General features: G+C 32.2%; 1 protein-coding gene across 2 annotated transcripts in view; it reads left to right on the top strand.

Moving 5' to 3' along the window:
* Positions 1 to 17746, top strand: part of LOC149085620 (protein FAM135A) — an 81818-nt gene extending 64072 nt beyond the window's left edge. The window contains exons 16-21 of one of the 2 annotated variants that reach the window (XM_089233761.1): positions 1875 to 1966; positions 5511 to 5608; positions 10530 to 10681; positions 14035 to 14145; positions 14332 to 14448; positions 17275 to 17746. In XM_089233761.1, coding sequence (XP_089089887.1) covers positions 1875 to 1966; positions 5511 to 5608; positions 10530 to 10681; positions 14035 to 14145; positions 14332 to 14448; positions 17275 to 17480 — 776 coding nt within the window. In that variant the 3' untranslated portion in view covers positions 17481 to 17746. The remainder of the gene's footprint in view (positions 1 to 1874; positions 1967 to 5510; positions 5609 to 10529; positions 10682 to 14034; positions 14146 to 14331; positions 14449 to 17274) is intronic. The other variant, XM_089233760.1, reaches the window with a different exon arrangement.

The raw sequence follows: 17746 nt of genomic DNA, 5'->3' as shown, positions 1-17746 counted from the left end.
GGTCATGTAGATGTGTAGAAGTACCCGTCTGTGTGGATTTCTCAGAAGTTTTTGCAACGGTGTTGGGAACGAAAGTCATGATAACTGTTACCATTCTGTTAAATACTAGAACATGTAAGTGGGACATTAAGAGATACCTTCTAAGGGTATCGCCATATATAAGTAAATAAGGAGGCTGCTGCTATCTGTGATTTCCCTTTTAAGGGGGTGAAAAAGAGCAGAAGAGAGATTTCCTCTGGCTATATGGCCAGAAACCCAACATAAAGTTATTGAAAATAACACGTGAGAGTTTAAATCAGAGTGGAGGATTGATATTCAACATGAGTTCAGGTGTTCAGTATAATTAAGAAAATTTACAAAGTTATAAATGCTAACTGCATTTGCTACTTCACTTAGCATCACCTGATGTGGTCACCAAATTAAATCCTTCTGGGGATAGAGAATGCAGGGCATCATCCTACATACAGAAGTGGAGTTTCATCTTCTCCACACACAGGACAGATAGATGAATCTGTATAGCCACAGTTGTGTAGATGGATTACTAGGTTAGCATGGCCAGTGATGATTTGTATAACTCAACGAATCTGTTTCCTATTCAGTGAAATAAGTTTTTTGGCGATATTCGTTTGGATTCCCAAGGCCAGTTTGTCTTGTCTGTAGTCCTGCCTTGTTCCACCGCCACTAATGTTTATTTTGTTACGATAATGTATTTTTATCCATCATTTCACATTTCTTATGATTCACATGGAAACAGGATAAAAAGGTTCAGGTCCATATAGCTTCATATTTGCTGTCCTGAGACCCAATAAAAGTTATTGTTTTCAAGTGCTGCTAAATAATTCAACATATCAATGCAGTAGTTAACACCAGTTGGTCCCAATGCAGTAGTTGGTCCCAGGTTCGAACCCCACTGTTGCCATAGTGGTAGTCAGCTGAAGTTGGTTTTCTGTGGTTCCCAACTTCGAGGGGCAAGTGCGAGTCAATTTCCCTTTTAAAGTCTCGCCACAGAGAGCAACAGACCTGTACAAATGTAATTCAGTCATTGCACTTCACTTCTGAAATATAGATGATAGCACTGAAAAATCAAACACAACACTATATATGCACTCAGACTGTTAGGTACACCCACTTACACTTCCAGTATAACTCACTAGGTAGTAAATTGCCCATAGATGGAGATAGACCTGAGTTGTGCTTGGTTTGAAAGAAAAAAAAGTAGTTGACACAGTTGAAACTTGAAGTTGTCAAAAGCCACTGCTGTTGCTTGGCTTTCAGAGAATATAAAAATTTATTTATTATGGCACCCTTTAGCGATTAAGTTTTCAGCTAGTGTAGCTATTGCCAGTACTTCAGCTTGGAAGACTGCAGTCATTTTACAAAGATACAAGTGTCTTATGGTTACTTAGCAGCAATTAAGCAAGCTTTTTTCATAGCATCACAGGCCTAACAGATATTGAACAGTTCATTTGATTTGATAATTGGTAAAATTGTAATGTTGCCATGAATCTCGTCACAATTTACTGTTTATGGAAATATCACACACCCTTTAGGTCAAATAGTGTTTGTTTTGTAATTGTCATTTTTTTTTTTTTTTTTTTGCTTGATTTTATGTTGTCTTGTCTAAATAAGCAGTTTGATTTCTATTTTAGTTATTTACTTCATGCCTGTTTTATTTTTTGCAAATTTTCTTGCAATTGTTTATTTTTATTTATTTTGTTTTTGTCTACTTTATTTTTCTCTTTATATTGAATTTTTCTTGCTTTATTGAGTTACTTTTTAAAGACAAATAATTTTGTCGAGTTAAATTGCAGTGGAATGAAATCTTTAAAAATTTGCATTTACACTTTTTAATTTCAATGTTTTATATGTTCCAGGTAACAGTGCAGATTTGCGTCTTGTTAGAACATACCTCGAGTTGGGACTTCCTACAGTAAACTTTGAGTTTTTAATGTCAGAGCGGAATCAGGTAAAAAAAACAGTATTTTTTAATGTTCATAATCTAGGTGAAAACATCTGGAAGCCAACAGTTACCTTTAAAATTCCATGTAGATGTACAGTAGTCTCTCGAAAAACCAGTTTCAGAATTATCCAGGGCACTGAAAGTTTTCAAATTTCTTTCTTAAAACCCTCTCTTCTTTTTTTTTTCTTCCAAGAACCCAATTTCATTTTTTCCAGGAATACTGTGGTACTTATATATTGTGCAGTAATTTCAGTTTAAGAGAGACTAGGCAGCCCCCAGCACTATATAATAGGTAACTGGTGTAATGAAATATTAGACTCCCTTGAATGGACATAGACCATTTTAATTTTTCCAGGATCCTGAGAAATAGAAGCAAGTTTTACAGTTTTCTTTGTAATGGTGGACAATGGCATTGCCCCCCTCCCCAATTGCTTACATGAAATCATCCCAAATCCTAATTGCTTACATTGGAAAGGCAGTTGAAAGCTATCAGTATTTCAACTTTCTTCACCATCAATTCCATCTCCAACTCCTCTCAATCACTCTCTTATCTTTGCCCCCTTTTTACATTTTTCATTTTTTTAAACAAATCCTATGACTAAGATCTCTACTGTGCTGTTTGTGAGAATGATGCAAAATGACTTATACAAGTAAAAGAAAGTTTGTTTCTATGCTGACTAAGTTTGAAGCTATAAAAATACTGTATAGAAGTGAAACAATTAAAAATGTTGCAAATACAGTATGTATGCTATTACTGCTTTTGCTTATCTTTTTTTGAGTATAACCAACAGTTAAAACATTTTTTTATTGTTTTTTTCTTTTTTGTATAACTTAAGTTTTTCGATAATCTGAGGCAGCCTCGGTTCCATCCACGTTGGATTATTGAGACTACTTGTGTGTATCTTCCATAATATAATATGCTCAGAGCTGTCAACTTTCTGGATTTAGGCTGGCATTTTCCAGATTTCCATATCTTTACAGAGCTTTTCGATTGAATTAATATTAAAGGCTTTCTCAAATATTTCAAGGAGAGTTAGCATAAAAAGAAGAAAAAAAAATTAAATCTTCAATTGCATGAAGAAGCTGTAGTAACATCACGCTAGTCTAACTCTAGGTTAAAAATATAACTGAAGATGATCAAAGCTGTCTAATCATCAATTGGGCCCAATTGTGTGAAAAGGAGTTTTTATCTCTTTTTTTTTCCATGTGTTTCATTATTCGATGCCTGGTAGATAATTCAACAGCCATAATTTATTTTTTATTACTACACTGACTCTCCCCCACCCCTACCAAGTTTGTCAATATTCCTGTTTTTAGATCGAGCTACAGATGACTCTGAGTTGTCAGTTCAGTTATAAACACTATATTATAAATTCAAAGAACTGTGATTGTAATAAGAAACTACATTTTTTTTATATATTTAGACTGCAAATAATAAGAAAAATACAGGAATGCTGCATAAAACAAGCATCATATTGTCACTTTATTCATTATGTATTACTTATGTTGGTTCTTATAATGCCTGTAAATATTTTAAACGTTCAAAAGAATGCTTGCAATAATTTTAAGAATATCCGAGTGAATGTAAAATATTTTCAAATTTCAAAAATGATTATATTTTAAAATTAGATAATATAAAGATGTGTATACTGATATTGTGTATTTGCATAAAGCTTATTTTAAATTTTTATACAATGCAATAAGAATATTAAATGTAGTATATATAAAATTACATGAATTATAAAGCATTGTATTCTACTTAGTTTACAATATGTTAAATATCACTGTTCATGTTTTGAGAAAAATACCATCACATAGCATGTAAAGCTTTTGCTACATGTTGAAGTTGTAGTTGAACCAGTTTCTTGCAGTGTAAAGTAATTTGTGCATCATTTTATTTCATCTACTTTTTAAAAATCAATGATATATGAAATATATGAAAAGTATATCCTGAATCACCTGGAAACTCACATAGTCAACATTCTACTTCACATACAATATTATTTTCAATGAGCAGTGTTTTACAAACTTTGATATTCCTCTGAAGATGCATTACATTGGACAGGCAGGGAAATAATAGTTGTTTCAAATATAGAAACCTGTAGGTTTGTTTAGTGGAGATGGGGTTGCTGATAAAATTTTTCCAGAGGAGGAGATGGTGGGACAATTTTGAACGCCCTGGTTAGAACATTAATACTTGTTTCAGAAGACCAGTATGAATGTGCCTACCAATTTCATCTCTATTAGAAGAGCTATAACTGGAATGTTGATTTACTACTTTAATAAACAGTGAATGTTTCACTCTGCAGTTAGAAGTATTTGTTTCATGTTTAAATCTAAATACTTGTTCATATTTAGAACAGCCAGAATATCATAAGAACAGCCAATGGAGATGGTGCCTGTTGGTGATATCATAAATGCATGATGCAATATTTATTCATTATTTTGGTAAAGATAGCGTTTGATTTTTAGGGTCAGATTTGGGTTTGATTTTTAGGGTCAGATTTGGGTTTGAATTTTAGTCATAAATTTTAACCGAGTATTTAAGCTTGTGGCTTAAATTTAGCAATTAGGCTGCTGACTTGAGTGACTAAAAACTTTGTTAGTTGTTTAAAACCATTTGTATTACAAAACCAATCCTGACCCACAGGCCTTGTTCTGGGCAAAAAATATCAGCAAATGAGAAATAAAACAAGAAAAAAAAAATCCTCTATTTTACTGCTGTATTACATTCCACAGTGGAAATAATGCAGTTTCATACATGTTCATTAGAATATCGTACTGTGTAATGTTATCTGTGTTCTATATCATTGTTAATCACTCTTCTATTGTTTTTTATTTCACTGGTAGTGTGCTTTTTATTTCATCATTTTGTATCGGTGACCATATGAGCAATGATATATATATATATATAAAATTTATATTTTTGTTTGTACTACTATTTTACTGCACACCAACTCTGGTCATATTGCCATACAGCAATTTACAACTGATCGAGTTGGGTTGGAAATGAAGGTGCCATCTATCTGTGGTCATTCTAGATTCGGTAGAAAAAGAACTTGTTATCTGTGTTCTTCCCTGGAATTGAACATAGGGACCTGTGTGGTGGCAGCATTTTTAGTGGTAGACGAGCATCTTACCACTGTGTCACTCAAATGCCATATATATATATATATATATAGTATATGTACTGTCTCTCAGACTTCTATTATCTGACAGATCATACTGTAATTCTTTTTTCAGAGATATGAACATTCTGATCATTTTGTATGTGTTATCACTTATAATACCATCATGAAACTTATTGCTCAACTTCAGAAGCTTATTGCTTAAAAAACTTATTATTGCTTATTAAACTTATTGCTCAACTTTTTTCTTCTCTCCAATATGATTAAGTAATCAAAAAGTAATTTTAGAAGTTCTCCATACAAACTATATTTTTCATTCTCTAATATTATTTACGTACATATATTTTTAATTGTCAAAATGATTTGTTGAACAGCATCTGTCATAAGTCTGTGAAAAAAAAAATTTTTTTTAATTTCTTTAGGGAGAAACTTTTGATGATTTTGATACACTAACTGATCGCCTTGTATCTGAAATCACTTACTATATTGAAGTTTATGGTCTTAAACCAGCTAAAATTAGGTGAGTTCAAGTAATGGTACATAGTGATCATATATAGAGTTGATCCTAATTAACACAGTTTTGTTTCTAGAGTCCTGGTTTTTTCCATAGGATGTAATTTTTTTTCATGCTTAAAGTTTTTCAATTTCCTAGTTTTGTGTGCAACACATGGTTAAAACTTTTGACACTTGCATTGATGAACACCAACACTACATAAGATTAGCACAATATCAATAGGATTTTAGAATTACCTAAAACAACAGGATGCAATTATTTTGAATGCCACAGAAAAAATAAACCAATGAGCCATTATATTATGGCTGTGAACGTGCAAGATTTACAGTGCAATAATCAAATTTACGATTCCAAAGGGAAAAAAAGATTTGTGCTAAAAAAATTACAAAATTTCCTTTTTACATTTAAAATAAGGACAGCTAAATTATATTGGGTAGGGGGAGCAAATGACCCGGTCCCGTAAAAATGGGACATATAATCTATGTCTCAAAATTTAGAGAGTGGCACACACACATTAACATATGCGGCAGCTACTTGAAATTATAGCACAGTTTGAAATAGGTTCGGTGCCCTCAGCTTACAGCATACTTGGCTTATATATTTATATGCAGTGAAACCTTGTTAGCGGATCACCCAGATAACGCTTCGCTCCACTTACTGGCTCACATTTTTTGAAACCCTGATTGTTCTCTATGGTGTTCTTGTGGTAATAAACTCCTGATGTTTTCAAACTCCGCTCAAGGGGTCACTTTTGTGAAGCCCAACGATTTTCATAGAAATTAGAAACTCTTATAATAAACTCAATTCACAATTATTTGTGGTTTTCTGGCCATTCAACAGAGCATGTCCTTCCCCCCCCCCCAATATGAGGGATGGTGATTGGCCTTGAGCACGAGGTTCCAGCTCCAAGAAGCCCTGTTATAGACACTCCAGTTTTTATGATAGTGAAAAAATTATTAAAGTGTTGTTGCCAGTCAACGATAATGTAGAATCTTATATATTATAAAATTAAACATATTTTTTTCTATTTTAGTTTCATTAGCATGAGGCCCTATATGTGTCTGGACGCATGAATAAAAGGGCCCAGCAAGTATGGTGAATTCGACCCCAAAATTTACTTTTTTACTCAATTTGTTTTCTATACGAGAAGGAATGTTTTTGGTATTTTTCCTTTCAATTTTGTGTTTTCTTTAAATTTTGAATTCTCTTACTAATTTTTTTTTTCCTTGGAAATGGTGACTTAAGTATTCGTATGTGCCATAAAAATATTGTTGCTGCATTTTCATAGTTTATTGACAATGTTTCAGTAGATAGTGCAGCCTATAACACTTTCATCATTGAGAAATGATTACAAAAACGTGTTAATTCAAAATCTTTAAAAACTAACTTCAGTTCATTTTTCAAACTCTTTGTGTTTTTTAGTATAAACATGGATAATTGTTTAATTGTAATTTTAACTACTGGTCGAATAAATGTGATTTTTATTCCTTTCAATACATATTTTGATGTCGTGAACCATTTTTTATTATTACTAGAGTAGTTTTTAGCTCAAAACCTATAAAAAGTAGTTGCTGTCAAAATGACCCCGCATCAGGCTTTTGCAAAATTCTATGATCTTATGACAGAAACGAAAATTAAGGTAAATAATATAAATTAATATAATTTACTTAAATTGATAAATTTCCAAGACAACTTATTTGAATAACAAAATTTGTTTTATGGGTATGAGTGCATCAGTGGGGGAGAAGAAATAGTGAGGTCATGGCTTACTCCATTTATCGGGTCACTCTGCTTACAGGATCACATTTTTGCTCTCCCAAGAGTGACCCATTAACAAGATTTGACTGTAATATATCACGAAGAAGCCAACTTCTCACAAGTATAATTTTTGGATGCACTGTGGGTGAAACAACTGATTTACCAGATGTTCATAAAAAAAAAATTGTGATGACCCTGGTAACATCCCTTTTAGAAACAATATCCTTTGCAGTTCATGCATCATCAGTGTGAGAACGTATCAAAGTTGGTATAGATGGAGAAGCAATGAATGGCTGACAAGCTGTTAGTTTTCCACAGCACATTGATGACAAAAGGGAGTTGCATCTGCTACTTATTGTTCAAAGTAACCACAGGTCTATAAATTGCCAGCTTCTACAACTGTGGTGATCAGAAAAATGTGTTCCCAGCACACAGCTTGTTACGGGACAAAATTATGTTCAATTATGGCGAAACAAACATTGTGAAGGCTTAAAAAAACCAAATAATGTTCCCTTATAGAAATTATTCCATTATTTTTCTATTTTATAGAATAATACTCTATTCTGTGTTTTCTATTTCTGGTTGCTTAACATTCAGCTAGTCTATATTTTCTTCAGTAAATTTTACAATCACCCCTGTTTGCCCAAAACTTGTAATTGCTATTGCCCATCCTACTGTTTCAGGACCTTCCATTTCTGAGTTCTATGTTAACAAATCTGTTACTATTTGTAAACTGGGAAAGTGTTGCAAAGTGAAGTAGTAAAGACCCTTCACCTGTGTGAATTCCAAAAATATTTAAATTATAATTTATATATATAATTTTCTATATATATATACACACATACATACATACAGAGTTGCCAACTACTACGGATTGTCCCTAGTTTCTAAGGACAGCTGCAATAAACTACAGAGCTACAGGAGACACTGTCAATACTACGGAAATTTATTTTTTTTAAAAATCGGGTCTTTGTGTTTCTTGCAGTGTTTTACTCATTTTTATTATTTTTTGAGTTGCATCAATCTTTACCATAATGACGAATTCGTATACGCATATGAGAGAGAGAGAAAACAAACTCGGGTAAAGCCATGTCTAAACCTGCCACTGTACTTGATGCCTAAAAATGCAAAAACCCATTTTCTGTCAAAACAGGTTTTTTAGAGAGTTTAGCGTGGTGGGTCTGGACCCAGCTTTATTTGCATAGTGCATGGTCGAGCTTGCAGAACTTGTGTTGAAAAGAATGTTTCATCATACGTGCTGTAAGAGCTCTGATATGAAGAAAACTGGGATGGGGAGGGATGTCCATTGTTGCTAGATATCCATATATATGACCCATAAGGGCACATGCAGGTTTGGATTGCATTGAATATTCATGAATTAAGGGACTCAGTCGGCGGCCTCAGAAAGTTTCTTTGGGAGGTGGGGGCCGGACTTATAGAAGCTGTGCGGTGAGATTGCATTAGGATTGTGCAAAGATGTGAACCAATCACTGAAGAGAGTGATTTTTGTTCAAGTCAGAGCTGACAGGCTTGGATTGTATTTTACAGAGAGCTAAAAATCAGTCCTGATTAATATGCAGGGTGGCAGTGATGTCAGTCGGCATGCAAAGAATTTTTGATAGCCTGAAAAAAAATTGTTTTATAGTTTGTTGTGTAGAGACTTGCAAGGGTCCCAAACTCAAATGCAGAAAAATGTCAGTCAACTAGATGCATATCAGACTGGGGTTTTTGCCGTTTATACTCTGTGCATACATGCAGGCTTTTATGTCAAAAAATCTGAAATACTGGTTTTTTAACCAATAAGCAATGTTGCATTTTTAGTGCATAAAAGTCCTACCCCTGATGATGAGCATAGTGCACTGCTGAATTGCTTTTGAGCATAAAGTACAGTGCTGAATTGCTTTTGAGCATAGTACAGTCAATTCACGATAACTTGAACTCCGATAGCTCGAATATCTGTTTAAGATGAAGTTTTCACTCAGCCTCTGAACTTCTTCCCGTATAAAAATTAAATTAATCCCGTATTAAAATTTTCCTTTAACTCCTTTTATTTATTTTCAATCAAAGTTTTTTGAAAAGAGAGAAATTTAAAAAGTAGCATTTAGCAATAGAATTTAACATTTAGCAATGGAATTTAGCAGATTCGTTTAGCGGATTCATTTGTCTGCTTACAAAATGTGAATGACTTTCTCACAAAAGAAGCGATAGGCAATCAGTGCATTTTTTGACAGGAAATAATCTGGTGTGCACTTTATTTATGATTCATTTGATTCATTTCATTTATACATGTATCATGTATGCGTCTGTGTCCATAATACAATATGTACGTCTAGTTTATTTCTAAGTATTTTCATTCAGTAATTAAATTAGAATAGCTTATCTTTTCAAATTTCTTCATCTCCAGTAGTTTGACATGTTTTACTAATACAGTATTTGTAAATAGAGAACTGTTATTTTAATAAATATCTTTATTTTTCCCCCACTCTGAAATTGGAATTTCCGATAAATTGAATTAACGTCAGCTCAGAGTTTTTTTGTTGGCTACTGCCATCCGACTTATCAGGATTTGATTTGAACTGCTGAATTGGTGATTGGTAATGCAGGATAAAGAATTATTTTTTTCATGTGCATATGAAAAGATAGATATATTTTGGTTAAGAAAGATACTAAAGTCTTCCCTCATTCAAGTTTTCCTGCCGAATTGGTTTTTATCACATTGTCTCAATGATGCTGCTTGCTCATCTCTGTATTTTGTGTTTTTCATTTAATTTACAAGTGGTAGTACCAAAAAAAGTGTTTTTTAATGATTGATATTTTTTGTAAAACTATAAGCAATAAAAATATTTTTGAAAAATTAATTTGCAGGTTTTTTTTTACACAAGCAACATTCGAAATAATTCTCTTATTGGTTAGGAAATTCTGAGCTAAACAGCTGTGGTCAACAGGAATTATTATTTTTTTAACATTTTGCCTACTTTTGTAGCAGATATCTTCAGTAGTCTATGAAATCTGTTTGGCTGTTTGGAATTAAAGGGGCACCAATCCCCACAAATATAAATTTCTATAATATTTTTCATTTTCATTGGTTTTTTATTTATTTTTTATTGTATTTTGTTATGAAACTATAAACTTTGTATTCCTGTTTTGAAGTATATTGTTCTTTTAACAGTTTTATTGGACACTCATTGGGAAATATTATTATACGTTCTGCACTCACTCGAACTGAAATGAAACCATATCTATCCAAATTGCATACTTTTCTTTCTTTGTCTGGACCTCATTTAGGGACTTTATACAACAACAGTGGTCTTGTTAATATGGGTAAGTTAAGTTTCACATGAAGACCAATGCAAGTGCATCTTTTTTTTATATATAATGAGATACTTTGTACCGATGTTTCCATATTAACAAAATTTTCAGAGCTTTGAGAAATTGTATTTTTACATAACCTTCAAGAACTCCTGATATAATCTTTCAACTTCAGCAGACTACAGTGAAATGATGTATGAGTGAGAAATATTGATGCAATTAAAACTATTTTAAATCATTAGTTGTTGCTTGAACTAAAATTCTTCAATTTACCAACTTCCAAATGTATTGGTGTCTCATAGAATCAGTAACACAGATTTTTAAATAAAAAATATTTTAGTTTCTGTACCAAACTGAGTTTATAGCCTAAAAACATATTTCCTGGGAGGAGGGGACTTAAAATGCAAATTTTTCTATAAAGTTAATACTAAAATGGGAGTATATATACAGGGTGTTTCAAAAAGAATCATGTGATTAAAAAAATCATAACTATTCAGCTTTTAATCTATTTTCATCGAATAATGTATAGGTAGAAAGAGGGAAATCTCGAGTTTCACACAGTTGCCGATAGATAGGGCTAATGCTAATATAGTTTTTGCTTAATATGAATTGAATATTTTTCACATTGGACATAATCTATTCACCATTTTGTTGGTTAATACAAAATTTGTTAAGTACAAAATATTTTTGTATTTTTTGACTTTGTAACGTAGCTCAACTGTATTTCATTTTGTTTTTCTGTATTGATTCAGTAAAACATACACAAAAAACAATCTACTGAATTGTTGCTTCCAAATTCAAAGACAGGTAGCAGCACTTCTTCAATACAAAACATAAATGGTGAATCAATTTAATCAACAAAAAGGATAAATCAATTAATTGTCATTCAATCAAGTGATTGCCTTGAGGTAGAAAAGGACAGTAGAAGGAGAACTTGAGGAATCGCCAAAAAACCTTGAGCATGAAACTAGCATGTAACAGGTCTACTCCGTAAAGTTTGGTCTCTAGCTGGAAGAAAGAGAGAAGAGAAATTATATAGTATGGTCACACTAGGACAAATGTAAAGATGTTCTGAACACTATGATCCTCCTTTTTTTTATCTCGACCTTGTAAAAGTCTTTCAGTAATAATAATAATAATTTTATTTGTATGCATTGGTTACAAACCATTAGCAAAAGGCAGTGACAACACAGATAAAAAAAACATTGATTGATTGAAACACAAAATTGATTGATTGAATTTGAACTGTCGAATACAGAAGTAAAAAAATTACAGTGAAAAAAGTAAAAATTCAGAAAATTCATAAGTTCCACAATTTTCTGATTGCAACATACAACCATTATTGATAAACAATGTAAAATAATGATGATACAAATAAAAAGACTTCAAAAACATGAAGGTGATGGGAAAAACATTTGTTCTTGAACTGTCAAAATTCAAAGCAATCTCTAAATTTCATATCATACAAGAACCAATAGATAGAAATGTTAGTTTCACATAATGTTTCAGAAATTCATTGACGTGTCAAGTTTTTGTCTAAGTATTTTGACCGATAGTATGTGTAAGCATCACAGACAGACAGACATGACCGCCCAGAGAGACCATCTTGGGATGGTTTGCGCTCTTTCCCAAAGGGATGGACGGTCTCTGAGAGAGTAAGCATTACAGTGAAAAAGAACATGCGACCAGGTCTCGAGAATTTTTATTACAAAATGTACAGTTTTCAACTGGGTTAATGAGAAGCACCTTTCCATTCATGTAAATTCCAAGTCAAATTTAGACAAAAACTCTCTTGTATTTCAGATCATTATTCAGAAGAAATTATTCAATTCCAGAGTTAAATTTTACTGGCCTATATTCAGGAAATGATGTAGAATTATATACATTTGATGAGACTACCTGTAAACTTTGACCACATAGAATGTAAAAAATTTTAGTGATGTGTTATTTTATCACAAGTTTGGATCCATAGATTCTCTCAGAAAACTCAATCGGCAATTGTTGAATATTCTCTACATGAAGAAAAGCCAGTCATGTCTATCTGGGAGTGAACTGAACTAGTGTTTTGCATTTTCCAACAATTGGTGAAGAAGGTGGTCTTGGAAGTCTGTAGTTTGGCATTTTTAAGATTCCAACAAAACTTCTGAGTAATATGGACATTCTTGGTTGACCAAATTCACATCTAATTATATAACTTAGTTTATCTCGCGGGAAGTGCAATAGTTTTCTTGAAAAAAAATGTAACACATCAAAATCATCCAAATATTCTGGGCTCAGTTGGTGCACCATATGAAATAGTTGATACAACCAGAAAAAAGTCTAAATGCAATATTGATAGATGAAATCCTAGACTACATAAGAATCGGCCAGATTTAGCTTATTGCGTTTTTTGCTTTGGAGATGAATTTGATTTTAGCTGTCCGAAATTGTCCAGAAGATGAAAATGGAATTCCCAAGTATGTGTACGACGAAACTGTTTCTGTTGGAATATTAGAGAAATATAATTTTTCTGACTTTATGTCGCCCTCCCTTTCTGAAGACCATGGCCTTAGTTTATGTTGTACAATGAGTTTTCACATATATCGTTAATGTTTTCAATCTGATTCAAGTATTTTAGTCACAAAATTTGATATAACTTTACTAGAAAAATTTAAGTATCATTTCTTCTTAAATGAAACTTTGGAAGACATAAAACATTGCTAATTAAACCTTTAAGTGGGTTTCAAAAGTGAATGACCATATGACTGGTATTTTACCGGACATTCTCGTATTTTTTAGCAATTTTTGCCGTTTCAATATTGTTTTTTAAACTGTCCCATTTTTTTTCCAAATTTTCAACAAATGAATTATCAACTTGAATTTTCATTCTTTGCTTATAATTATAATGATATAAATATTTATCTCATATTTGTTAAACTAAACATTTATTTCGTGAATCATATTTTGATTTGCAGTAACACTTTATTTCCTGCCATTGGTGATTTTTCAGTGATAAATGACAACCTTACTGACTTTCAGCCATTTTTTGGTTGCGTCTCATGTTTACCGTAGGGATCCCAGTATCCTGTATTAATAATAATTTTTTTAGGATTTAGGCAGCATAGGTGTACATCTTGTGTGTGTAGATATATTTTTTTCTAGAACATCTTTCGTGGGTTGTATTCTGGTCAGAGGTTGTGCACTTCTTGCAGGCCTACAGAGCTAGCCTTTGACATCAAAATTTAAGTTGCTTCAGCCAATTAATTTAGCTCAGATTCTGGATTGATGTGGTCAAATTCTTGGAGTCTGAACCAATTTTGGTTCATCCTCTTATTTTAGATGATTGCTGTTCCACTGTATTCAAAATAATCTGAAATTTCTTTTAGGAATGTGGTTCATGCAGAAATGGAAAAAATCAGGTTCACTACTTCAGTTGTCAATGAAAGATGCATCAGATCCAAGACAGACATTTTTGTATAAACTCAGTAAAAGCAAAGGTACAGTACTAAATTAAGGAAATATATATATAATATTTTTTACTTCCAGCACTCTTGGCATTAATTTTTGGAGAATATAAATTCAAGTTTTTGTCTCTGTTTCGCCTATTCATTCACATAACATTTATTTTTAATGTTATATGGAAATCAAGAATATGGGACCATAAATAATTTTTATTCAAATAGGGTTGGAGTACTTTCAAAATATTCTATTGTTTGGATCATCTCAAGATCGATATGTTCCACTTCACTCTGCAAGAATTGAAATGTGCAAATCAGCTCTGAAAGATTCATCTTTACAAGGTAGAACTGAAAATCTTAGATATAGGTTTATGAAAGAAATTTTTATTTTAAATTTTTCTACAAGATTTGTATAAAAAATAGATATGAAATCATTTTATAAAAATTTTGTTATGGAGTAAAAAATGTATAATACAAAGTAGAAAAAATGCTGTGATGGATATCTAGCCACTGAAGCTTGATTTTTCAGTGGAGATGCAATTTTTATTGCAAGCATTAATTTTATATTTAATATAAAAAGTTTTATTATAATAATTTTTTATTATAAATTAAGATGTCTTTTGAATATACACTGTAGTCTGTATAAAATGAAATGTTAAGAGACTGAAATAATATTTTGTTTTAGACAAGTATCTATTCTATAAAGGTGCTCATCAAAGCACTAATCATTGATGGGACTATCTTTTGATTCCATTAAAACTCTTGGGTGAACTGGGTGATGTATCGATTTATAATACGCCACTGATATTGATGTACGGTCCCACATTCATATCCCGATTTCATGAGTTTGAACACGGCAATGTATCGTTCATTCAGATGTCTAACATTGCAATGCCGATTTAGCTAATGCACGTGCACAATGTATTGAGGAAATCTAATCTCCTTACATCGAGTTGAAATTGGCGGTGCCGGTTTAGTGGATGCTCATACACAACGTATCTGAAATCTGATGTTATGTCGAGTTCAAATTGCCATTGTTGATTTAGTGAATATGGTGCATGTGTAATTTTTGTTATTAGATGTAGACATCAGCAGGCATGGTAGAAACGATTTTGCAAGCAAGTATGCTTGAGTGAATTCCGACATTGCTTTCTGTTGGCAAACAAGGAGGAAAGAAGACTAATCGTAGATAGTTCCATGGTCAGTAGAGCTGGATAAACAATTTTCCAGCTACCACCGATTTTCTCTATCAAAAAACAGTGATATCACCTGATTCCTCACTTGAACATCTTGCATTACATGACATTGCTTCTTTTTATTAATTTTTTTGCACTGTTTTCATCAACATAACTTTTTTTTAGCAGATGCCACATATCATTTACTATCAAGATATATATTTTTTTAAGTTATTTGATTTTTGATAAATTTTTTCTCTAACTCATGTATGCAATGCTAAATCAGTAAGAAATAACTATGTTCAAAAAATCTACAAAAATGGTATTATTAGAAATTTTCTTTTGTGGAGGGGGGAAATTAGAAAATAAATCTTCCAATATTTCATGTTCATCAGGCCCCGGCCATAGGCGGGTACAGAGGGGGTGACAACCTCCATTGCTGCCACCATTAATTAATAAATCATTAGCATGGGCAGGAGGGTGGAAATTGAAATTATCCTCCCCCTCTTCATTCACTATACACAAACTCAGTGATTCGTGCCCCATACAAGGAGCCTTTATCTGCTTATGGTCAGGATGGCATATCTCAGGGCTTCCACTTGTATTACTTTTGTTTTACTTTCTAGGTTTTATCCTACTTTTTCTATTTTTTATCAAATCGTATCAGCAAAATTCGTGTATTTTTTCTTAAATGAAAAGGGGATTAAAATATTGCCAAATAATACAAACATAGTAGATTGCAATTAATGATTCTGCCTAAGCAAAAGTTGTGTATTTTTTATACAATATATTTAGGTTATTTAGGGGGTTTATGTGGGCTATGTGGTTTATTAGTTTTTCTTTTGCTTAGTTTGAGGGTTCAAAAACTCATGCGTCAATTTCAGTAATCATTAAAAACTTCTATCTGGATAGAAAAAACTTCATGGCCTTGGACAATTCATTGTACAGTAACCACCGTTCATCATTCAAAAATATGGTGCACATTTTGTATATAGGTGAAACAAAAAATTTGCATAATAAAGCAGTTGGATACAGTTCTATTTCAGGTTTTGTGACTGATGCTGCCCAATAGCATTTGATTGTCTTCTGTATTTTTAGGCCATGCAGAGACATAAGCAATGTTTACAAGTTCTGCAAAGAGCTAGAAATGAAAGTCTTCATTTTTCAAAAATGATCTTGCTGGTATTGAAATATAAACAAATCCCTTTAAAAAAGGATGGGCAATGTACTAAAACCATCCAGTTCACTTCGACTTATTTACATTGAACCTTGTAATTTACACGTTTTGCACTGTGCTTTTGAAAGTTATCTCAAAGAAGTGTCATTCTTAAAAAAACTTGTGTATCTTCGTAATTGGCTGTGCATTGAGGCAAAGAGTTGACAGGCTAGACTTTGGAAGACCAAGAAAAAAAAATGTAATATACAGGTATATTGTGAAGAGACAAAAGAATTATCTATGGTTGCTAAGTACACTGTTTTGGCTCTCAATTATTTTTGTTCTCAGGTTATTTGTCATTTTTGCTTTGATTCAAGTCAATCTTATAGGATATTGAAATAGTGTGATTAAAAAAATTAATTAAAAAATTTTAAAAAAATAGAAAAAATAAATTTTTGTGTTTTTTTATTCATGGGGTTTGATTATGTTGCCTTATATATATAAGGGCTAATGATATGATTTTTGTACAGGCAAAACTGGTAAGTGGCTAAGCATATCAGAACTTGGTTGAAAGCATGCCTAGGAGTTTCAAGGCGGTCATGTTTGCAATTGATATACTTCCTTCTGTATCAGTAAACTTGTCAACTAATTTGATATTCAACTCTGATCCTCTTAAAGAGTAATAAATAGTATCTTTCCAAGAGTTTTAAGAGCTTTTGTATGAGGAGGGGTCCAGTGGATCTCAGAAAGTAACACTGTACTTCTTGTTGCTTGCATTCATTAGCTGTTGATAATTTTGACTTTGCATTCACTGAAAGTGGTTTTTTTTTATTTTAGGTATTGTGTATCGTGAAATGGTCAGCAATCTTATTCAACCAATTATTCAGAAACCAGAAATATCATTTTTAAGGTATGATGTTCATCATGTTCTGCCTAGTAGTGCCAATTCATTGATAGGTAGAGCTGCCCATATTGCTGTCTTGGACTCTGAGTTATTCATTGAAAAATTTTTAGTTGTTTGTGGTCTTAGATTCTTCACTTGATTGAAAAAGAAAAATTGATAGTTTTCATTTGATTTTAAAAAATTAATGGCTGCAGCTATGAATTTAAAAAAAAACTTTCAACTCAAAAAGACTGTTCATTAAAAGCTTCATATTTCTTTAAATCTGTAATTAATCAATTCAATACAAATGAATAATCATTGTAAATTTTTTTGTACAGTATGTCATGTATGTAAAAATATTATCATAGTTAATTAATTAAAAAATTCTATTGTTTTGTTATGAATAAAATGTCTCGAACTCGTCCC

Source organism: Pholcus phalangioides, unplaced genomic scaffold (genome assembly GCF_987345545.1).
Source record: "Pholcus phalangioides strain wild (caught in Gottingen) unplaced genomic scaffold, Ppha-v1.0 ptg000007l_1, whole genome shotgun sequence".
Taxonomy (NCBI): Eukaryota; Metazoa; Arthropoda; class Arachnida; order Araneae; family Pholcidae; genus Pholcus; species Pholcus phalangioides.
This window is presented reverse-complemented; position numbering and strand designations above follow the sequence as displayed.